The 19,569-nt window shown below is 58.7% G+C and overlaps 3 protein-coding genes across 6 annotated transcripts; 1 reads left to right on the plus strand and 2 right to left on the minus strand.

The window, feature by feature from the left end:
* Nucleotides 1-790: 790 nt before the first annotated feature.
* Nucleotides 791-11,190, minus strand: HDGF (heparin binding growth factor). Of its 3 annotated transcripts, none has more exons than XM_054001198.1 (6): nucleotides 11,169-11,190; nucleotides 1,964-2,040; nucleotides 1,720-1,858; nucleotides 1,443-1,619; nucleotides 1,189-1,367; nucleotides 791-1,096 (listed from the first exon to the last, which is right to left on the minus strand). In XM_054001198.1, exons 2-6 carry the CDS (start codon nucleotides 2,029-2,031, stop codon nucleotides 1,090-1,092), a joined length of 570 nt encoding a protein of 189 aa, XP_053857173.1. In that variant the 5' UTR covers nucleotides 2,032-2,040; nucleotides 11,169-11,190; the 3' UTR covers nucleotides 791-1,089. The 3 variants fall into 3 exon arrangements, with proteins under 3 accessions (XP_053857173.1, XP_053857171.1, XP_053857172.1); XM_054001196.1 differs by lacking the exon at nucleotides 11,169-11,190 and adding an exon at nucleotides 6,847-7,000; XM_054001197.1 differs by lacking the exon at nucleotides 11,169-11,190 and adding an exon at nucleotides 3,820-3,841.
* PRCC (proline rich mitotic checkpoint control factor) lies at nucleotides 10,715-19,537 on the plus strand. Of its 2 annotated transcripts, XM_054001111.1 has the most exons (7): nucleotides 10,717-11,427; nucleotides 13,379-13,426; nucleotides 14,269-14,841; nucleotides 16,108-16,203; nucleotides 17,114-17,257; nucleotides 17,567-17,632; nucleotides 18,043-19,537. In XM_054001111.1, the coding sequence occupies exons 1-7, from the start codon at nucleotides 10,978-10,980 to the stop codon at nucleotides 18,127-18,129; spliced, it is 1,464 nt and encodes a 487-aa protein (XP_053857086.1). In that variant the 5' UTR covers nucleotides 10,717-10,977; the 3' UTR covers nucleotides 18,130-19,537. The 2 variants fall into 2 exon arrangements, with proteins under 2 accessions (XP_053857087.1, XP_053857086.1); XM_054001112.1 differs by lacking the exon at nucleotides 16,108-16,203 and having other exon boundaries at nucleotides 10,715-11,427.
* Nucleotides 14,910-15,941, minus strand: LOC128820402 (uncharacterized). The gene is made up of 2 exons (XM_054001152.1): nucleotides 15,283-15,941; nucleotides 14,910-15,243 (listed from the first exon to the last, which is right to left on the minus strand). The coding sequence occupies exons 1-2, from the start codon at nucleotides 15,939-15,941 to the stop codon at nucleotides 14,910-14,912; spliced, it is 993 nt and encodes a 330-aa protein (XP_053857127.1).
* Nucleotides 19,538-19,569: the final 32 nt, after the last annotated feature.

The raw sequence follows: 19,569 nt of genomic DNA on the forward strand, positions 1-19,569 counted from the left end.
GTAGTTCCACCGCCCCTGCGGCCCACCGGCCCCGCCGCAGCCCCGGCCCGCGGTGAGCGGCTGCCGGGAGCTGTAGTCCGGCCACGGCTCCATCTTCTGCTGCTGCCCTCCCCGTCCCCGGGGCTGGTCCAGGGGCAGGGGACGGTCCCCCGCTGTCCCCTCTGCAGGGAGCCGGGCACGGCCAGATTGGCCCGGTTTGGCCTCTCCTGTCTGGGCCGTGTGTGTGGGACAGAGCGGCCGAGAATGGTCACGGCCCCGAGCCTGTCTCGGCTCAAGGAGCGTTTGGACACGGCCCTCGGGCACAGGATGTGATTTTGGGGTGCCCTGAGCCGGACTCGATGATCCTGACAGGCCCCTTCCTGCTCAGGATGTTCCACTATTCCAGCAGGGAAGCTGAGTGCTTGGACAACACTCTAGGATGTTCAGGCTGGGAGCATTTTGGGGCGTCCTGTGCTCGCTGATCCCTGTGGGTCCCTTCCAGCTCAGGCTACTCCATCATTTCATGATCCTGAGTGTTCAGACAATGCTCTTGGATGTTGGGATTTTGAGGTGTCATGTGCAGGGCCAGGATTAAGAGCTCATCCTTCTGTGTCCCATCCAGCTCAGGGCTTTCTATGATTCTCTAATTCCTATTTTAGCTCCTCTCCAAAACCCTTCCCTGCCACAGCCCCGTCTCTCCCCCTGGCCCATGTGCTCACTCCCCCCACCCCAGAGCTGCCGTGGCAGCCCAAAGGGTCCCAAAACCACCCGTGCAGGGGGGTCCAGGCGCTAACCCAGGGCCCACAGGCGCTTTTAAAAAGGCAAGATTCGCTTTTTATTTCAAATCAACTGCTCAGCCCCGAGGAATCACCAATACAAAGCGTGCGCCCACGGCAGGGCAGGCACGGAGCGCTCGGGGTCAGTACCGGGCTGCTCTGCATTCCTCTTTTTTTTTTTTTTTTTTTTTTGTAGGTTTTTTGTTTTTTTTTCTTTTGGAAATTTCCTTTTGGGGTGGTTCCTCTTGTCCGGAGCTCCGGACGCGAGTGACGAGCCGGCGTGGGGCGGCACCCAGGAGCCACAGGGGGAAGGATCAGCTCGCCAGGGAAGCCACTACAGGCTGTGGGGGGGCCAACAAGGTTCTCAGTGAGACCCCTGTGGTGCCAGGGACGCCCCCAAAACCGCAGGCTGTGGGGACAGGGGTCACCTCACCTCTCCTTGTGGTCTCTGACCTCCTCCTTGGCCTCGTGGGTGTCCGGTGTGTCAGCGGCGTCGCTGTTCTTCTCCCCTTCGCCCGGGTTGGCTTTGGGCTCCTCCTTGGGGGCCTCTTCGTTGTCCACCTTCTTGTCCCCTTCCTGCCCCTCCGCATCCTTGGGGCGTTTGGGGGAATCCTGGCCGGGGGAAGCTCAGCTGAGCCCAGCCCCTGTCCCCAGCACCCCCATCCCCCTGCCCAGCCCACCCAGTACCTCCAGAGCATCCTCCGCTTTCCTCTTGATGCCGCCTTTCTCGTTCTTCTCCTTGGACTGCTCGTCGATCACCAGCTTCCCCTCCTCGTCGCTGCTGCCCTCAGCGTTGCCCTTCTTGTCCCCGTCGCCCTCCGGCTCCCGCTCGGCCGCCTCGGGGCAGCTCTTCTTCTGGGTGGGCTGTGGGCACGGGGGGGTTCACAGAGGGCACCCAGGAAGGAGGAATGGTGGGGGGGGGAGGTGGGGTGGAGCCCCCCTCCCTCCCCAGCTCGTGACCCACCTGGTAACCGGAGGCTTTGACCGTGGGGTTGTTCTCGATCTCCCACAAACCTTCGCTGAACCCTTTCCGCTTGTTGGGTTTTCCAAACTTCTCCTTGCACTCCTCGTAGGGGAAGAGGTCTTTGGGCCCCAGGAATGCCCTGTGCCGGGGGGGAAATCAGTCAGGGGTGGGAGCAGGGGGGGGGATCTCGCCCCTCCCAAACCCACTGGCACCACCCGCCCTGTGGGCCCCAGCTCCCACTCACGTCTCGTGGGTCCCGAAGAAGAAGACTTGGTACTTATTGGAGGCGGATTTGACTGCAGCTTCTGGCATCTCATCGATCTGTGTGACACACAGGACAGGGTGACAGGAGAGGGCAGAGACCCCTGGGGCTCCTCGGACCCCAGGACATCCCCCCACCCCCTCCAGTGTCCTATCGACGGGCACGGCTCAGGAAAGGAGAAGTCCTTGGCAATTCCCGCGCTGTGTGGAGACAGCGCTGGCAAGAAGTGGTCAGCAGAAGGAGTGCTCGTGCCCCCACTGGTGTGGGGGCCAGCAGGGCTCCCCTTCTCCCACCCCCTCCCCCCTTAAGCTCTAGTCTAGACCAGCTCAGACACACTCAGCAAATTCAGGCGGTGCCCCCAGCCCGGGCCAGCAATGGGGTCGGGGTGCCTGGGGGGACACCCCGGCCAAAACGGGGTCACCAGACAAGGGGCCAGCCTGGTGAGGGCGGCGGGGTCAAGCAGCAGCCGGTGCCAAGCCCACGGGCAGGTGCTGCTCCACCGAGCGTGAATAATCCCGAGGCGCCAAGCGGGAAGGGAGCGAAAGCAACTCCGGCTGCTTTTTATAGCATCTAAAAATAACCCCCCCTGCAGCCAGCAGCCATAAATTCCCTGAGAAAACCTCAAAGGGAGGTGGAAGGAGCTGAAGGAGGATGCGGGTGGGGGTCTCGGGGCAGGTGCCAGCACGTCACCGGGCTGGAAGGTGCCAGCGGGGACGCTCGGGATGCCAGGTCCCGCTCCCAGCACTCTGCTGACTCATGGCACAACCTTTCCTCAGCCACCGTGACCCCCACGGCTTGCCCAGCCTCAGTTTCCCCAGCCAGCAGGGCCGGGGTGTTGTGACGGGGTGGCCCTGCCCAAGAGTTTCTCCCGGTTTAGTGTCAGTGGGACTAACACTTGTCCCTGTGCTGAGGGGCATTGCTGGCACAGCCCCAGAGGGGAGGGGGCACTGAGAGGGGCACCAGGATGTGCTGGAGGGTCGGTGTGATGTCCCTCCCCTGGGTGGGATGTGCCTTTGTGCCATCCCCACTGCCCAAACGTGGTTTGGGGCACGCCGGCCCGATCCAGGGGGTGTTTCAGGATCGAAGTGCTCCCACCCAGTGCCCTGGGGCTGCTGGCACTGTCACGCCCCAGTGCCGCTGTTCCTCACAGGCACGGGGACATTCCAGGAGCAGGGACAGTCCCCAGCAGAGCAAAGGTCAGCCTGGCCCTCGCACCAGTCCCCAGCGGGACCCTGGCCCATGGTGGCAGCCGGGAGCAGCAGCTCCATCCCTGCGTGGCACCGAAGGTGGAGGAGGGGATGATGTGACTCAGAGGGGCGGCCACCAGCCCAGCCCAGCCCGGCCCAGCCCGGCCCAGCCCAGCCGGGGATGGCGCTTCCCCCAGGCCACGTTCCTGCAGGTCACTCCTGGGACAAAATGCCAAAGTCCCCATCAGCCCTAGGGCCCCTCAGGCAGGGACATGGAACCCACCAGGCTTGGAGAGCCACCCCACCGCCCCCGGCAGCGCCAGGGCCCCGACGGAGATCCCCCAGCAAGTTTCCAAATCTCCTTCCCCAAGGAAAGGGGGAAGAGGCACGGGCAGCAGCTCCAGCGATGGCTGCCCTGCGGCACTGTGGAACTGAGGGGCTGCAGGGGACGGCTGGGATCCCCCTGCCAGTGGGATCCCCTGCACAGCCCACCCCTGCCAGCACCAGCCCTTTATCACCCCCTCCTGCACCCCAAGGGGAGCCAGTGGCTCTATCGGCAGGGCCAGGCGGGGACCGGGCTGCGGGGACACGGGGCAGGCGGGTGACACCCCGCTGGGGTGACAGCGATAGTGCAGACGGCTGCAAACCCACCCAAAAACCCTGCGCTGCCCCACGAGGGGGGGGGGCCCAGCGGCACCGTCACGGCCCGTGTCTGTCTGTCTGTCCGTCCCCGTCGCTCGCTGGGCAGTGGCAGGGCTGCAGCGCCAGGGTAAAGTCCACGGTGCCCATTTCTGTCCCCACGCCAGCTCCGGCGAATGGCACTGGTGTCACAGCCCGGCCTTGCCCAGGGATTGCACCCGGGGGCTGGGGGGGGTCTGAAAATGGGCTGGGACAGGTCCCCCGGGAGGGGAAGCTCTGGAGCGTGGCAGGGGAGGGACGGGCACGTACCCCCGCTCTGGACTCTGCCCCCAACCTCTGCTCTTCACCTTTGCAACTGCTGCACGGAGCACGGCTGATGCAGCCTGCCCTGCACTGGGGGCTGGGAGCAGCCCCCTCGCTGCCTCAGTTTCCCCGCTGCAGGACAAGGCTGGCAGCGAGGACCTGGCTGTCGGGAAGAGGAATTAATTAATGGAATTAACTCGTGTGGGTCACACACAGTCAATGAAGTACGTGGCGGGGGCACACGCACTTGGGTGGGGGTCCTGTGGCACCCTTGAGTCCCATGGGTGCCCCCACGCACTCCCCAGCCCTGGGGCCATCACTGGGCCCCATCCCAGCACCAAATTCCCCGGGGTCTGCTCCAGAGGGAACGGCCAGCAGGATCCTGACCCCGTGGCAAGAGGAGATGCTCGGGAAGGGGGATGTCAGTGCTGCCAGGATCCCGCGGGTGCCGTGCCCCCGTGCCCCCCCCCAGAGCTCTGTGCGGAAGAGGGGCTGCAGATCTGGCCACAGCACAGCACCAAGGGCCAGGTGACAACGCGGGTCCGGCATAAGGGACCCCGCAGAGAAGGGGCGAGGGGAAAATGGAAGACAAGCATCATCCTCCAAGTGCCAGTGAATCATCTCCCCGCTCTCGTGCCTCAGTTTCCCCCCTGTTTAACGCTGCCCCTCTCAGGGAGAGGTTTCCACCGAGCTGCCGGTGTTGGGGGATGTGTTGATGGCACATTCCCAGGTGCCGTCCCCAGGGAATGGGTCAGGGCAACAACGCCTCCCCCGCGGCGCCGCCAGCTCCCACATCCATTTCTTCCCCGCATCTCCCCGCTCCAGCCACACCTGGCTGGAAACAAATATCCCAGCGAACGCCACGCGTGGCCGGGTAACGTTTCATCACAGCACCTGATTAGTCACGGGCAAGCCCTGCCTGATTAGTCACGGTGGGGAGGGCTGCGCTCCAACCCCCCCACCCCGGATCAACCAGCAACCCCGGGCTCGGGGAGCCCAACCCCCCTGCTGCTTCCAGACGGGGGGAAAACCTATTCCCTGCCCGCCCCGGCACCCCAAAACGCTCCTGCCGCGATGGTGGTGGCGAAACCAGGCGCCAGGAGACGAGTGGGGCGTGAAACCCGAGCGGGCCTGGCGCTAATTCGGTCCCCGGGAGCCGAGCCCGACACGAGGCTTTGCGAGCCCCGACCTGGCATCACCCCGGAACGGCACCCGAGCCGGCGGCTTTTGGGGACCCCGCTGCGACGGACGGATGGCTGGAGGAGGATGGGGCAGCGGGCCCGTGCTGGGGGCCGGGGGAGCATCGCTTTCCCCCGGAGGGAAGGCAGGCGGTGCTGGAAGCAGGCGCCGGGCTCCCAGGGATCCCTCTGGCTCCTCCTCGCAAAGCCGCTTTCAAATGCGCGTTGGGAGGCCAGTGCCAAATCCGAGCGGCTCCCAACCCCCTCCCGGCCTGCCCGCCAGAACCCGACAAACCAAACAAAAGTTATTCAAATCCGGGAGGGCAAGGAGGAGGGGATGGGGGGGACGGGGGGGATCCTCGGCCTTTAAAGCCCATCGCCCCATTCCTCCCTTTTTTTTCCGCTCAATTTGGGGTTTCCAGGCAGCCCCGGTGCCCTTTTGCAGCAAGGCCGGGAGGGGAGTGTGTGGGGGGGGGGGGGGTGGGGGGGAACACTCCAAGGAAATTTTAAACTGCATCATCAACCGCTTAAAAATAACCAGCGCCGTGTTGTGCAGCCAGAGCTGCCCACGGCCCCCGGCCCTGATGGCTTTGGGTTCATCCCGGGGGTCCCGGGCTCACGGCACGGACCCCGCCAGGGAGCCCGGGACCCTCCGGGGGTCAGCACACGGTGGGGCCTCGACCCCCCCCTTCCCCCGCTCCCCGTATGCTCGGCCCCCCCTTCCCCCCGTCCTAAGTGCTCAATAATTCGATCGATTTTCTAAAGCCAAACTCCCGGCGAGCGCCGCCACCTCTCTGGCACCCGTGGCGAGAGGTAAGGCCACCGAGAGCCGGGGGACACGCTCGGGGACCTGCCGGCGAGCTCAGGGCGGGGGGTTCGGCTGAAACACGCCCCCCAACCCCCGGGCTCCCCCAGATCATCCGCGGAGCGGCGCGGGAGCGGCGCGGCCCCTCCGCGGGGTCTCGCAGTGGAGCGGGGCGAGGAAAGGAGACCCCCGCGGTAGCGGGGGCTGGGGGGGGTCACCCCGGGGAAGGGCTCGCCCCGGGCTGGCCCAGCCTCGTGTCACCGGCCGGCACAAGGGGGGGGTCCCCACTCCCACGCGGTGCCAGAAGCCACGCGGTCTGCACCCGTGACCCCCCACCCCGGGGAGAGAAATGAATAAACAGCACAAAAAAAAAAAGGGGGCCCGGGGGAGCCCGGGACGTTGTTTCCAACACATAAAATCCACCCCAAAGCGCAGGGAAATGTCCCGAAAGCGCCTCCCCAAGCCTCGGCACCCGATAACCCCCGAGTCCGCCGGGCCCGGCCTTACATAAGGTGCCGGCAAAGTTGGACCCCGGCCCCGGTGGAAGGGGACCGGGGGCGACTGAAGGCTGACCCCGGTGCGGACACACCCCCCCGCCGGTACCCGGGGGCAGCCTGACCCCGGTGCGCCCCCTCCCCCCATCCCCCGGGGCACCTCGGCCGCCCGCGTTATGCAACGGGGAGCACCGGGGAGAGCACCGGGGGGGGCACCGGAGGGTCCCATCGCCCCCCCACCCCCTGCCCGGCTCCTTACCCGGGCAGGCCAGTGCGGGTAACCCTTCATCTTGGCGAAAACCAGGTCCCCGCATTTGTATTCCTTCTGCCGGTTGGACCGGGACATCTTGGCTGGCGGCTCCTCCCGGGACCGGGGGAGCGAGCGGCGGAGGGGGGGGGGGGTGGGGGGGGGTGGGGAGGGGATGGGGGAGGGGAGGAGGGGGGTTAGGGATGAAGTTTGGGAGGCAAAACCCGGCGAGGCAGGCAGACTAGCCAAAAAAAAAAAAAAAAAACAACAAAAAAAACCAAAAAAACCCCCCAAAAAAACCAAACCACCCCCCAAAAAAACAGCAACAACAACCAAAAAAAAAAAAAAAACCAAAAAACACCTCCCTAATCCGAAGGGGGAGGCGCGGAGGCAGCGGCTGCTCTGCCCCCCCCCCCCCCGGAGCCGAGCCGGGGTCAGCGGCGGCGGCGCGGCGCAGCGGCGGAGGGCCCGAGCCCCATGCGGTTGTTTGTGTTTGAAATTCAATTGCTCCCTCCCTCCGCCACCCCCCCACCCCCCCCAACCACCCTTCCCCTTCCTCCTCCTCCTCCTCCTCCTCCTCCTCCTCCTCCTGCCGCCGCTGCCGGTGGATGCGCTCGGAGCTCGCGGGCGCTGCCTGGGCGCGCACACGCACCGCCCGCCCACGGGGCCGTGCGCGCTCCCGGCACCCCCCAAAAAAAAAAAAAAAACCCCAAAATGTGCCCGGCTGCAGGTGGGGGTGTGGATGGTTCCAGGCGCGAGGGGACAGGGAGTGACACCAGAGGCGTAGAATCGGTGCAAAGTGGGTGTTAGAGCGGGGAAAAATTGGGTGTAAAACAGCGCGAAAGGGGCGTAAAGGCGTGCACAACCGGCGTAAAGCTGCACCAAAGATGGTGTGAGAAACGTGTCAAACAGTGCACAACTATCATGTGAAAAACAGGGGAATAACCAGTGTAAAACAGCACCAAAAACAGTGTGAGAAATGTGTCAAACAGTGCACAACTATAAGGTGAAAAACAGGGGAATAACCAGTGTAAAAAAGCACAAAAAATGGTGTGAGAAATGTGTCAAACAGTGCACAACTATCACGTGAAAAACAGGGGAATAACCAGTGTAAAACAGCACTAAAAATAGTGTGAGAAACGTGTCAAACAGTGCACAACTATAATGTGTAAAACAGTGCACAAGCAGTGTAAAAAAGCACAAAAAATGGTGTGAGAAATGTGTCAAACAGTGCAAAACTATAATGTGAAAAACAGGGGAATAACCAGTGTCAAACAGTGCACAACTATAATGTGTAAAACAGTGCACAACCAGTGTAAAACAACACCAAAAATTATGTAAAAAACATGTCAAACAGTGCAAAACTATAATGTGTAAAACAGTGCACCACCAGTGTAAAACAGCACCAAAACTGTAAAAAACATGTAAAACAGTGGAAAACTGGCATAAAATTGTGTAAAACAGTGCAAAATTTGTATAAATATATGTAAAAAATGTAAAACGGTGGAAAACTATAATGTGAAACCATGAAAAACGGGTGTAACACATTTCATAAGCAGTGTAAAACAGCACCAAAATGGTGCAAACCCCTGTAAAACCGTGCAAAACTGGCATAAAATCACGTAAAGCAGTGCAAAAACTGGTTTTAAACCAATGCAAAACAGTGCAAAAGCTACGTGAGACAGTACAAAACCAGAGTAAAGCTATGTCAAATTTGCTGTAAGACAACATGCATGGTGAAACCATGTAAAACAGTGCAAAACCAGTCTAAAGCCAGCATAAAATGATATAAACCCGGTGTAGCAGCATCCCTAAAACCCCACATCCTGGCTGCAGCTGAATACGTGATAGAAGAGCCTTTGAAAAGAGAGAAAATCGAGGATTGTGAGCATTTGGTGCCCACGCAGGCTCCCCTCGGCCAAGCTGCCCCGTTCACCCCCAGCAGAAAAAAGAATTTTTCCTTAGAAACTGCAGAGCCTGGGCTGGAGCTGCTGGGATTGCTCAGGGCAGATGAAAATCCCTGGAAAAATCTCTGGAGGTTTTTGGCCCTAGCCAGCCTCAGCGTGGGGTTGCAGGGTGACAAAGCCACCAGGGGATTAAATAAATTGTCACCTTAGTCCTCACTTCAGACCAAACCTGGCTGCTGCTGTCCCCAACCAAAGCTGGGGTTAAACACAGATTAAATCGTTTGTAAAGCCAGAACCTCCACCCTGGGCTGGCACTCGGGGTTCCTGGGCTGGGCTCTTTTCTTTCCATCCCCCTGTGTTTTCCTTGGCTTAATTTCTCCTAACAAGCTGCAAAGTAACACAAATAAATAATCCACGGGGTCAGGGCTGACAACAGGATCCCACTGCTGTTCTGGGGGTGAGACCAGACTCAAGGAATCCCCACCTGCTATGGAAAAATGGACAAAGGCCGAGGGAAACAAGGATTCCTCCCCGTTTCTCCACAGCAGGAGCCAGACCTCGTTTAAGCTGGGTCCCTCCTCTCCCTGCCTCAGTCCTTGCTGATTTTCCTCTGCAGGAGGATGAGGGCTGCCTCGTGTTAGAGCTTGGCCTGCTTCTCAGGGAATCCCCCATTTCCCTCTCCTAAATCCTAAACATTTACACTCAGGAAGGACACTTAGGATGGAGTGGATAAAATCTGCCAGGGAGATCCCAACCAAGCCCCAGGACGATGTTTTAAGGGCACCTCCAGCCCAAAGGACGGCTCTGAGCGCGAGCGGCGTTTTGCTGGGGAAGCGACATCCACAAAAATCCCCGTCTGCATTTTGGGTTTTGTAGAAATCCTTTGGCTCTGTAGAGCGGTTTGGTGGAGCCGTGAAAGGAGAGGGCTTTTGAAGGAGAAGGCTTTTTGGGGTTCAGCCCCTGCGATGGGGGTTCGCTCTTCGTGCGTGTCACAACAAAGACAAAATTTTGCTGCTTCTGGTGGCTGTGGAACCCACAAGCTCAGGGAAAGGGGTTCCTGGTGCAGACGGGATTTTCTGTGAGCCACGCCGTCCCACGGCCACAGGGACACCTTCCTCCTCCTCGCTGTCCTCCCCAGTGTCCCTGGGCTGGGATGGCTTTGCCCTCACGGGTCACCGCCGTGTAAGGGCTGGGGGAAATCGTAACTCGTGTGTCCCAGCTCCTGGAATCCTCCCGTGCCTGTCCCTCCGGCTCCCCAAGGCCTCCATGCCTATTTTTAATACTGTATTTTTAACACTCCTCAGCCCTCCAGAACGGGCCAGGAGGGGTGGGACAGGGCTGGATTTCACACCGTTCCCAACGCTCCTCCTCTATCTCCATTTTGCTTTAATTACTTGTGCTGGTACTTCACGGCAGCTCTGCAAATCGCTTCCCTGGGTGCTGGGGACCCAAATTCGAGCCCAGCTCACTGCTTATTAAGGCCAGAACGAGCCAGAAGGAGGTCAAAGGCGTCAAACCAAAAATCAGCAGAGTGCCAGAGGGATAAACCACCTCCTGCGCTCCCGTCCAGCAGCTTCTGCTGGGGCTCGCAGCGCTGATCCCACCCCAAACTATCCCAGGAGGAGAGGATGGAAGGCAAGGAGAGCCCCCGCAGTCCGTGTCCCACGGTGACGCTGCACCGGGAGCCGCGCTCCCCGCTCAGGGCTCTGTTTGGCAGTGAATCGAGTGGTCTGGAGGGGGTGGCTTGAGCCCTTCTGCCTCCTCGTCTCCATCCCCGTCCCCAAACCCGTCCCCGTCCCGCTCCGTCCCCAGGGCCCTTCCCGCATCCCCGCAGTGCCCGGGCCTTGTCCCGCTCCGGCCCGGGCCTCCCGCCGCGTGGCACCACAGACTACATTTCCCGTGGCGCCTCGCGGCGGGGCACACAGGGAGGCGGGCACAGCGCTGCTGGCGGTGCGCGCCGGGAGTTGTAGTCCTGCGCGGCTGCAGCGCGGGCAGCGGGGCGCTGCCGGCAGCCATTACCGGGAGCGCGGAGCCGCCGCCGTCGCCTTGCCTTCGCTCCGCGGCCCCGCCGCCGCACGGGGAGGGGCCGCCATGGCGGCGTAGCCTCGCCCCCGCCCGCCCCTTCTTCCCCGCTGCGGGCGCTGAGGGCGCGGCGGCGGTGCGGCCTAGCGCGGAGGGTGGATCCCCGGCCTCGCGTAGCGGCTGCTGCCCGCGAAGGGCCGCCCTCCCCGGGGCCATGTCCCTCGTGGCCTACGCCAGCAGCGAGGAGGACAGCGATGCGGAGGAGCCTGCGGGCGAGGAGGAGGAAGCCGCCGACTCTCCCCCAGCCGCGGCCGAGCAGCCCTCACCCCGGGGGCTTTTCGCCGCGCTGCCCCCGCCCAGAGCCCCCGCGGCGCCCACGTCGTTCCTCATGGGCCCCCTGCCCACCGTGAGCGGCTTCGGCGGCGCCGCGCCGGGCCAGGCCGGGGCTGAGAGCCCCCCGGAGCCGGCCGCCAGCGGGGACGGGGCCGCGGAGTCCCCCCGGCCGAGGGGGCTCCTCCTGCCGCCCCCCAGGAACGCGGCCGCCGCCGCCGCCCCCCTCTGCCCGCCCCGCGCTGCCTCCCCCGGGGCGGGTTTGGGCCTCCCCAAGCCAAAGAAGAGGACGGAGCCGGTGCGGATCGCGGCGCCCGAGCTGCGCAAGGGGGATGTGAGTATGGAACAAACGCCCTGCTCGGGTCCCTTCCCTCGCTCTCCCGCACCGAGGTACCGGCATCTATTGTTGTGTCATCCGCGGGGGGATTTGTCCTGCCTGCCCGCCCTAATGCTAAAGCGCTTTGCGGAACTAAACTGGTGTAGAAACCTTATTTATAATCACATTGCAGCCAAACCCAGCTTATCTGCATCTTTCTTATTCCTGGAGCTAACGAGCTGCAGGGCGTTGTAGCCCTAAACCATCTTTTGTTTCCTGTGCAGGTGATAGATTTTTCAGTGAGTTTATTGCTTATTTGTCTAAAGGCTTCAGGTGTCTTTCAAACTTTTAGGTGACCATTTCCCTCTCATTTTGTGGGTTTTTTTTTTGTAATTACTATGCCTTGCAGGGCTTGTGAAGACAGACAGTGAGAGCAGGGAAAGGCAGGTCCCTTTCCATGTGGTTTTTAAGTCGGGATCCCTACTGATGGGGTTTCATCCTCTCCCCACTGCTCGTTTCCTCTGGGACAGCACTGGCATAGAATCATGGAATGGTTTGGGTTGGAAGGGACCTTAATGCCCATCTAGTTCCACTCCCTTGCCATGGGCAGGGACACCTTCCACCATCCCAGGTTGCTCCAAGCCCCATCCAGCCTGGCCTTGGACACTGCCAGGGATGGGGCAGCCTGTGCCAGGGCCTCCCCACTCTCAGAGAAGAATTTTCCCCTAATACCTTCTCTAAACCAGCACCTGGAGTCCTGGAGTGGTTTGGGTTGGAAGAGACCCTTAGAACTCATCCACAGTGCCCGCAGGCAGGGACACCTTCCACTGGAGCAGGGTGCCCCAGCCTGGCCCCTTGCCCTGTGGGGGTGATGGTCACCTCACTGGTTTTGGTGTGACAGGAGCGCTTGTGGCTGTAGGAAGAGCTGAACTGGAAGCTTGGGGTCATTTCCAATTTATAAACAGGATTTATCAACAGTGTCCATTAGTAGTGGCCTGGCAGCACTTTGGGGGAGCCCAGGTGAAGTCAGTGCTGTGTCTGGGGGGGTCACAGGAAGAGGGGGAGAGCACACAGGTTCCCCATCCCTTCCTGCTCCCAGCAACCATCCCAGGCTGGCAGATTGCAGACCCAGAGCTCTGGAGGTTCAGCCTTTGGGCCAGGGGGATGAGGGATATCCCAGTCCCTCACTTTTTGTCCAGCTCCTGGCAGCAGCGTGGTGGGATTCCAGACAGCTGGAATGAGCAGGGATCTGTTCCTGCTTCACCCCTCTCTGTGCTCTGCTGTGTGGCCTCTGACCACACAATCTGCACGTTCTCAGAGTTGAGCTGATGAATTTGGAAGGGACAAAAAGAACCTTAAACTGGAGCTGGTGTGAGCAGTTGCCACTTGGCATTCCTGGAGGTCCCTTGGCCTGTGGCTGACATCCTCAGTTTTTCCCTGTTTCTCCTCAAAATCCCTCCCATGGCTGTAGTTCATCCCCTGGAGCTGCTCCAGGGCACTTGCAGTGTCTGCTCTCTCCCAAACCAACACGTGGCTTTACAGTCACTCCCAACTCTTCATTTATGCACATTCCTTGTCTTTCCCTGGTTTATGATGTCGAGGTAAACTGGCACAAGCCCTCAATCCCTGTTGCCTCCTCCAAGTTCTCTGAGGAGCCATGAAATTATAAAGATGCCTTTTCTGATGCCAACCGGGTTTCCACACAAGTTTTAACTGCACATTTAGCAAATTCAGCATTACTGGGAGCAATCCTCTGTACCCTTGCAGTGAATTTTGCATCCTTTGTGTGGTTTGTGCTTCCCCTCCAGTATCTCTGTTGTTGTCTGTCCCTCTGAAGGAGAGCCCTGACCTGTAGCTGTGCACCTGCAGTTCTTCCCTCCCTTTGGGTTTATTTTCCTGGGATTTATTAACATAACTTTTTTTTAGTTTAGCGTCTCAAGTTGTGCTGAGCTCTGGTTTTCTCTCTCAGTCAGATTCAGAGGAAGATGAACCAACAAAGAAAAAAAATACTCTTCAGGTAAATAACAAGGGCACAGTTTTCACAGGAAAAAAGTGTTTGACTCTTGGGCTTTCACTTGTGTAAATCATCCACTCTGATCACCTCGTGGCTTTAGGCATATTCCTAAAATCCCATGGGTTTTCAAGTCCTTTTTATTGCCCCCAGGAATAAAACATTGAAATAAATAATTTTTTTTTGCCATTTTATTGCCCCCCAGGAATAAAACATAAAAATATTGCGCTACCTTTTGCACCTTTCCTAAAACCCTCTGATTTTAAGAACTCCCACCCTTTCTTTTGGGCACTTTCACCACTTTAAATCTTGGCAAAAGAGGCGTTAATTTGGGAATTGGGCAGATATTTGCAACATTCACATTTCCCTTCAGAACCCACCTGGATTTTTGTGCAATGTATTCAGAGTGGCCAATTCTAACACAAGAAGTGTTAGAATTTTGGGGATCTTTGTCAGGAAGTCAGGAAAAGTGAATAACCTCCCTCTTCTCTTTCTGTGATCCATTTGTCCACACTGATTTGTGTAAATCATCCACTCTGATCACCTGGTGGCTTTAGGGATATTCCTGAAATCCCGTGGGCCTTCAAGTCCTTTCTTTAGGGCACTTTCACCAATTTAAATCCTGGCTAAAGAGGTGTTAATTTGGGAATTGGGCAGATATTTGCAACATTCACAATTCCCTTCAAATCCCCCCTGGCTTTTTGTGTGGTGTATTCAGAGTGGCCAACAGCAGGAGACCCACAAGAAGTGTTAGATTTGGGGGGGATAATTGGCGGGGAGTCAGGAGAAGTGAATAACCTGCCTCTTTTCTTTTCTGTCATCCGTTTGTCCCGCGTGGACATCACCAGGGACGCAGCGAGGGCTCGGGCTTGTCCGCTTTGCTTCCTCAGCCCAAAAACGTGACAGTGAAAGAGACCAACCGCTCACTCCTGCCCTACGCCTTCTCCAGGAAAGCAGGAGAAAACTCCTCCGACTCCAAGCCCGCCAAGGCCCCCAGCTCCTCCTCCAAATCCAAAGCCGTGCCCAAGCCGGCCGTGCCCACGACTCCGTCCCCGTCGGCCATCAAAGCCGCGGCCAAGAGCGCGGCGCTGCAGGTAACCAAACAGATCACCCAGGAGGAGGAGGACAGCGACGAGGAGGTGCAGCCAGAGAACTACTTCTCCTTGTCCGACAGGAGCGAGCCCGGCGCCGCGGGCACCCAGCCCTACCTGTACCCGGGCCCGGGGGGGTCGGAGGAGCCTCCTCCCGGGACAGAGCCCCAGTTCCAGGACGCGGCCGCTAACGCCCCGCTGGAGTTCAAGACGGGCGTGGGCTCCAGCGGAGCTCAGCACAGCTGGGCACCCAAACCCGGCGAGGACTACGGCAGCCAGCCCTATGGCCAGTTCCCCCCTGCCTACAGCGAGCCCGGGGGCTACTACCAGGTGGGTTCGCTGGCCAGAGGTGAAGGGAGGGGCTCCGAGCAGGTTCTGGAGTGAGCGGCTCAAGGTGGTTACTGGCTGCTCCTGGGAATGCAGCCCGTGTGAGGTACCTGGGCAGGGAATCCAGGCTGTGTGAGGTACCTGGGCAGGGAATCCAGGCTGTGTGAGGTACCTGGGCAGGGAATCCAGCCTGTGTGGGGTACCTGGGCAGGGAATCCAGCCTGTGTGGGGTACCTGGGGCACAGGGCAGGTAATCCAGGCTGTGTGAGGTACCTGGGCAGGGAATCCAGGCTGTGTGAGGTACCTGGGACACAGGGCAGGGAATGCAGCCTGTGTGGGGTACCTGGGCAGGGAATCCAGCCTGTGTGAGGTACCTGGGCAGGGAATGCAGCCGGTGTGAGGTACCTGGGGCACAGGGCAGGTAATCCAGCCTGTGTGGGGTACCTGGGCAGGGAATCCAGCCTGTGTGAGGTACCTGGGACACAGGGCAGGGAATGCAGCCCGTGTGAGGTACCTGGGCAGGGAATCCAGGCTGTGTGAGGTACCTGGGCAGGGAATCCAGCCTGTGTGAGGTACCTGGGCAGGGAATCCAGGCTGTGTGAGGTACCTGGGGCACAGGGCAGGGAATCCAGCCTGAGCTGTCTGGCACAGGGAGCTACAGCACCAGACACAAAGGGATTCCTACAGCGTGAGAGCTGCAGATGTTCTTTGCTGGACAGATGTTTGACAGCTGCACTCCTGTGGAAATGCCCTGGATGTGAGGGTGCAGAGTCAGGGCTCACTGGAGCTGGTGTCTGAGCCCAGGTTGTTTCTAATACATAAAATTCTAATAAATAGAATTGTAATAAATAGAATCCCAGACTGGTTTGGGTTGGAAGGGACCTTAAAGCCCATCCAGTCCCAGCCCCTGCCATGGGCAGGGACACCTTCCACTGTCCCACGTTGCTCCAAGCCCTGTCCAACCTGGCCTTGAACTCTTCCAGGGATGGGGCAGCCACAGCTTCTCTGGGCACCCTGTGCCAGGGCCTCTCCACCCTCACAAGGAAGAATTTCTTCCCAATATCCCACCAATCCCTGCCCCCTGGCAGTGGAAGCCATTCCATCTGTCCTGTCACTCCAGCCCCTCATGAACAGCCCCTCAAAGTGTGAAAAGCTCTGTGAAAAGCCCCTCAAAGGTTTATTGGTTTGTCCCTCTGATGGGATCAGTGTGTGGCTCGGTGCCACTCCAGGATTGCTCTCATGCCAAACTGGTTTCCATTTCCCTGCCAGGATTACTACAGCAGTGGGTACTACCCAGAGGTGGAACCAGCCCAGGCCTCGCCACAGGAGAGCAGCACCGACTCCTCCTTCATCGACGACGAAGCGGTTGGCACTTGATTTTCTGTCCCCCTGTGGAACTGGCCTTTGAGCTCTGCCAGAACACAGGACCCCGCTCCTGCCCCCCAGCACAGCCTGGGTTTCCAGGGGCTTGGGCTGGGTGGTTTCTCCAGGGCACCTCGTGCTGTGTTGTGGACACGTGTGGAGTCCTTCCCACGGTCTGCTGGGCTCCTGCTCCAGCTGGGTCTGCAGGCCTGAGAAGTACAGAATGGAATCAATTGTTGAGGCTGGAAAAGGCCTCCAAGCCATCACCCAGCACTGCCAAGGCCACCACTACAGCACGTCCCCAAGTGCCACATCCACATGGCATTTCAATCCTTCTGGGGGTGGGGACTTCACCACTGTGCTGGGCAGCCTGTGCCAGGGCTGGACAACCCTCTGGCTGTAGGAATTTTCCCTATATCCAACCTCATCTTCCCCTGGCACAACTTGAGGCCATTTTCTCTTGTCCTGTCCCTGTTCCCTGGGAGCAGAGCTCACTGGCTGTCCCCTCCTGGCAGGGAGTTGTGCAGAGCCACAAGGTCCCCCCTGAGCCTCCTTTTCTCCAGGCTGAGCTCCCTCAGCCCCCTCTGGTGCTCCAGCCCCTTCCCCAGCTTGGTTTGCTTCTCAGGACATGCTCCAGCTCCTCAATCCCTTTCTTGTCATGAAGGGCCCCAAACTGACCCTGGGATTGGAGGTGCCTTAGCAGTGCCACCACAGGGGATGGGCACTGCTTGGAAGCAGGAGAAAATGCTGTTTTCTGCATAGGAAAACGAAATTATAACCTTCCTGCTAAAACTCCAATGTACAGCACGCCGAAATTCTCCAAAAGATCAAAACCCTGGCTGGAAAACTGTGTGCTGTGCCTTGTGTCAGGTCAGTGTTGGGTGTAATTCCAGCTCTTCTGCTCCTCCCTCAGTTCAAGCGTCTGCAGGGCAAGCGGAATCGTGGCAGGGAAGAGATCAACTTTGTGGACATCAAAGGTGACGACCAGCTGAGCGGGGCCCAGCAGTGGCTGACCAAGTCCTTGACAGAGGAGAAGACCATGAAGTCATTCAGCAAGGTGGGTGGAGGGCGAGGGCTGTGGTTGGAGCCTCTGCTCAGTGCCCAAATCAGCCCCAGCTGGAGCTGTGTTGGGTGCTGGGCAGTCACCAGGGAGGGTAAATAATGACACGGGAGAGACCAGCAGAGTTCCTCAGAACACAGCATGTGGGTGGGGAGGGCCAGCCAGGAAGTGCTTCAGCCCAAGGAATCTGCAGTTTAATAGGGAACAAATGCTGCTTGGGATGGCTTTGTGCAGGCCCTTGCCTTGGTCTGCTGTCCAGGGAAGCACCTCTCCAGGCTGAACACTTCACCTCTTTCTGCTTTCCAGAAAAAAGGAGATCAGCCCACAGGACAGCAAAGGAGAAAACACCAGATCACGTACCTGATCCATCAGGTGAGTGGTTCCCTGTGGTGTGTGAGCTGATCCAGGCAGAACTGCAGGGCAACACAAGGCTGGGGTGCTGGGGACCAGCTGAGAACCCCCAGAGTCCTGGTGAGACCCAGTGGGGCCAGAGGGTGTCCCAGTCCTGAGCTTCCAGCTTTGCTTTGCCCTTCCTGCGTGTTCTGAGGCCCCTGTCCTGGATTCTGCCCCGGGGTTGGCTGCAGAGAAGCTGCTTTTCAGCATGAATGAAATGCCTGTGCATCAGTTGATGCAGGCCTCTGTCAGGATGATTGTGCAAACCCCTGTAACGAGGCTTCTGGCTGAAGGGCTCCCTAATCCACATGAGCAGGGCCAGGGGAGGCTGGGATGCTGCTGAGTCACTGAAACACAGAGGGGTAACAGCATCCTCTCCATGTCTGCAGGCCAAGGAGAGGGAACTGGAACTGAAAAACACATGGTCAGAGAACAAGCTGAGCAGACGGCAGACTCAAGCCAAGTATGGATTCTGACACACCTGTCCTGGTTCTGGCTGGTGCCCCGGGGGACCTGCTGTGTCCGGGGTCTGCTGGCCTCCAGGAGATCAGCCAGGCCCCAGCATGGGCTGGGAGGACACTGCACTCCCTGGCCTGGCAGGAAGAAGGGGCATTGCAAGCAGGTCCTGAAACTCCACCTGTAATCCTTCCCCTCCCTCCTTGTACACGGTAACGTGGAAGGTTCCCGTCAGCCAAGGACGGTCCCGAGGCACCGCGGGGAACGCGCTGGGTGTGGGGCTGCAGCTCCTGGCCTGAGGGAACAGCCTGTGCCTCCTGACACCAGACCCTTCAGCAGAGGCTCAATAAACTCCCAGTTCCCACTTTGCTCCTCTCTTGGACTTGCTGTGCATTGAGAGTGTCATTTTCCTTTCTAAAACACGGTGAGTTCCAAGGGCAAGCCTGGCTTTGGAATTTTTATTTTGTCCTTACCTTTAAGATGTCCTCACAGCTGTTTCCTCGTGTCCAGGCTGCTCCAGCACTCCTCTCATGCCAATGATTTTGAATAATTTTGATATCCTGGTTTTTAAGTGGATGTTTTTGCTCTGGGCTCCACAGGCTGAGCCTCACTGAGGGGACAGAGCAGGTCAGAGCCTGTGCCAGGGGAAGCACCACACGTGGAGGGGAGGCTCTCCTGCCCGGCATGCTCAGGGCTTTGGGTTACCCTGAGCCGTGTGTGCATGTATATTGTCCTTCCTTTTTCCTCCTCTTTCCTTCTCCCCCATCCCAAGGCCTACTGTCCTGCCCCAGGCTGTTCTCAGACTCATCAGAGTATCCCAGCGTGGCTGCCTGGGACTGAGCTCTGCAGCTTCCTGTGGGCAGACACAGAGGAGAGCTGCAACTCTAATTTTTTTTTTTTTTTTTTCCCAGCTTGTTTGTATGAATTCTATTTCAATTAAGTGTTGACTTTACCCTCCTGGCTGGGAAGAGGAGACTGCCCAGCCCTAATTTCTTCAAATCAAACCTTTTTTTTAATTTAAGGAATTCTGTGGAGGTGATGTGACTGCAAATCCTGTGCAGCTCTGCTGGCCCAATCCATGGATCCAAATCCGTGGCATCACGTTGTTGTTCCCCAAAGCATGTGATGCCAAAGGGAACAGAGAGCTGGCCTGGTTATTTAATTTATATTCCCACCACTCTGGGTTTTATTTGTTGTAACCACAGCTCAAATGGCCAATATTTGTTATTCTGGTAAGAAGAACTCCCAAGAGGTGTTTTTTCTCCCATGTTACCTCTTAAAAACAGGCAAACCCCCATGACTGAAGTCTTTTCTTAGAACATTTTAAACTAATCTCATTTTTAGTTTAGCTCCCTGTATGTTTAGTACTTTGCAGAGCCTGTTTTGAGTATTTGAATGATCAGAATAAAGTTACTGTTGAGTAATTTATTCATATCTTGTATGTACAGTGAAATCCTCCC

This window comes from Vidua macroura, chromosome 29 (genome assembly GCF_024509145.1).
Source record: "Vidua macroura isolate BioBank_ID:100142 chromosome 29, ASM2450914v1, whole genome shotgun sequence".
NCBI classification, from domain to species: domain Eukaryota; kingdom Metazoa; phylum Chordata; class Aves; order Passeriformes; family Viduidae; genus Vidua; species Vidua macroura.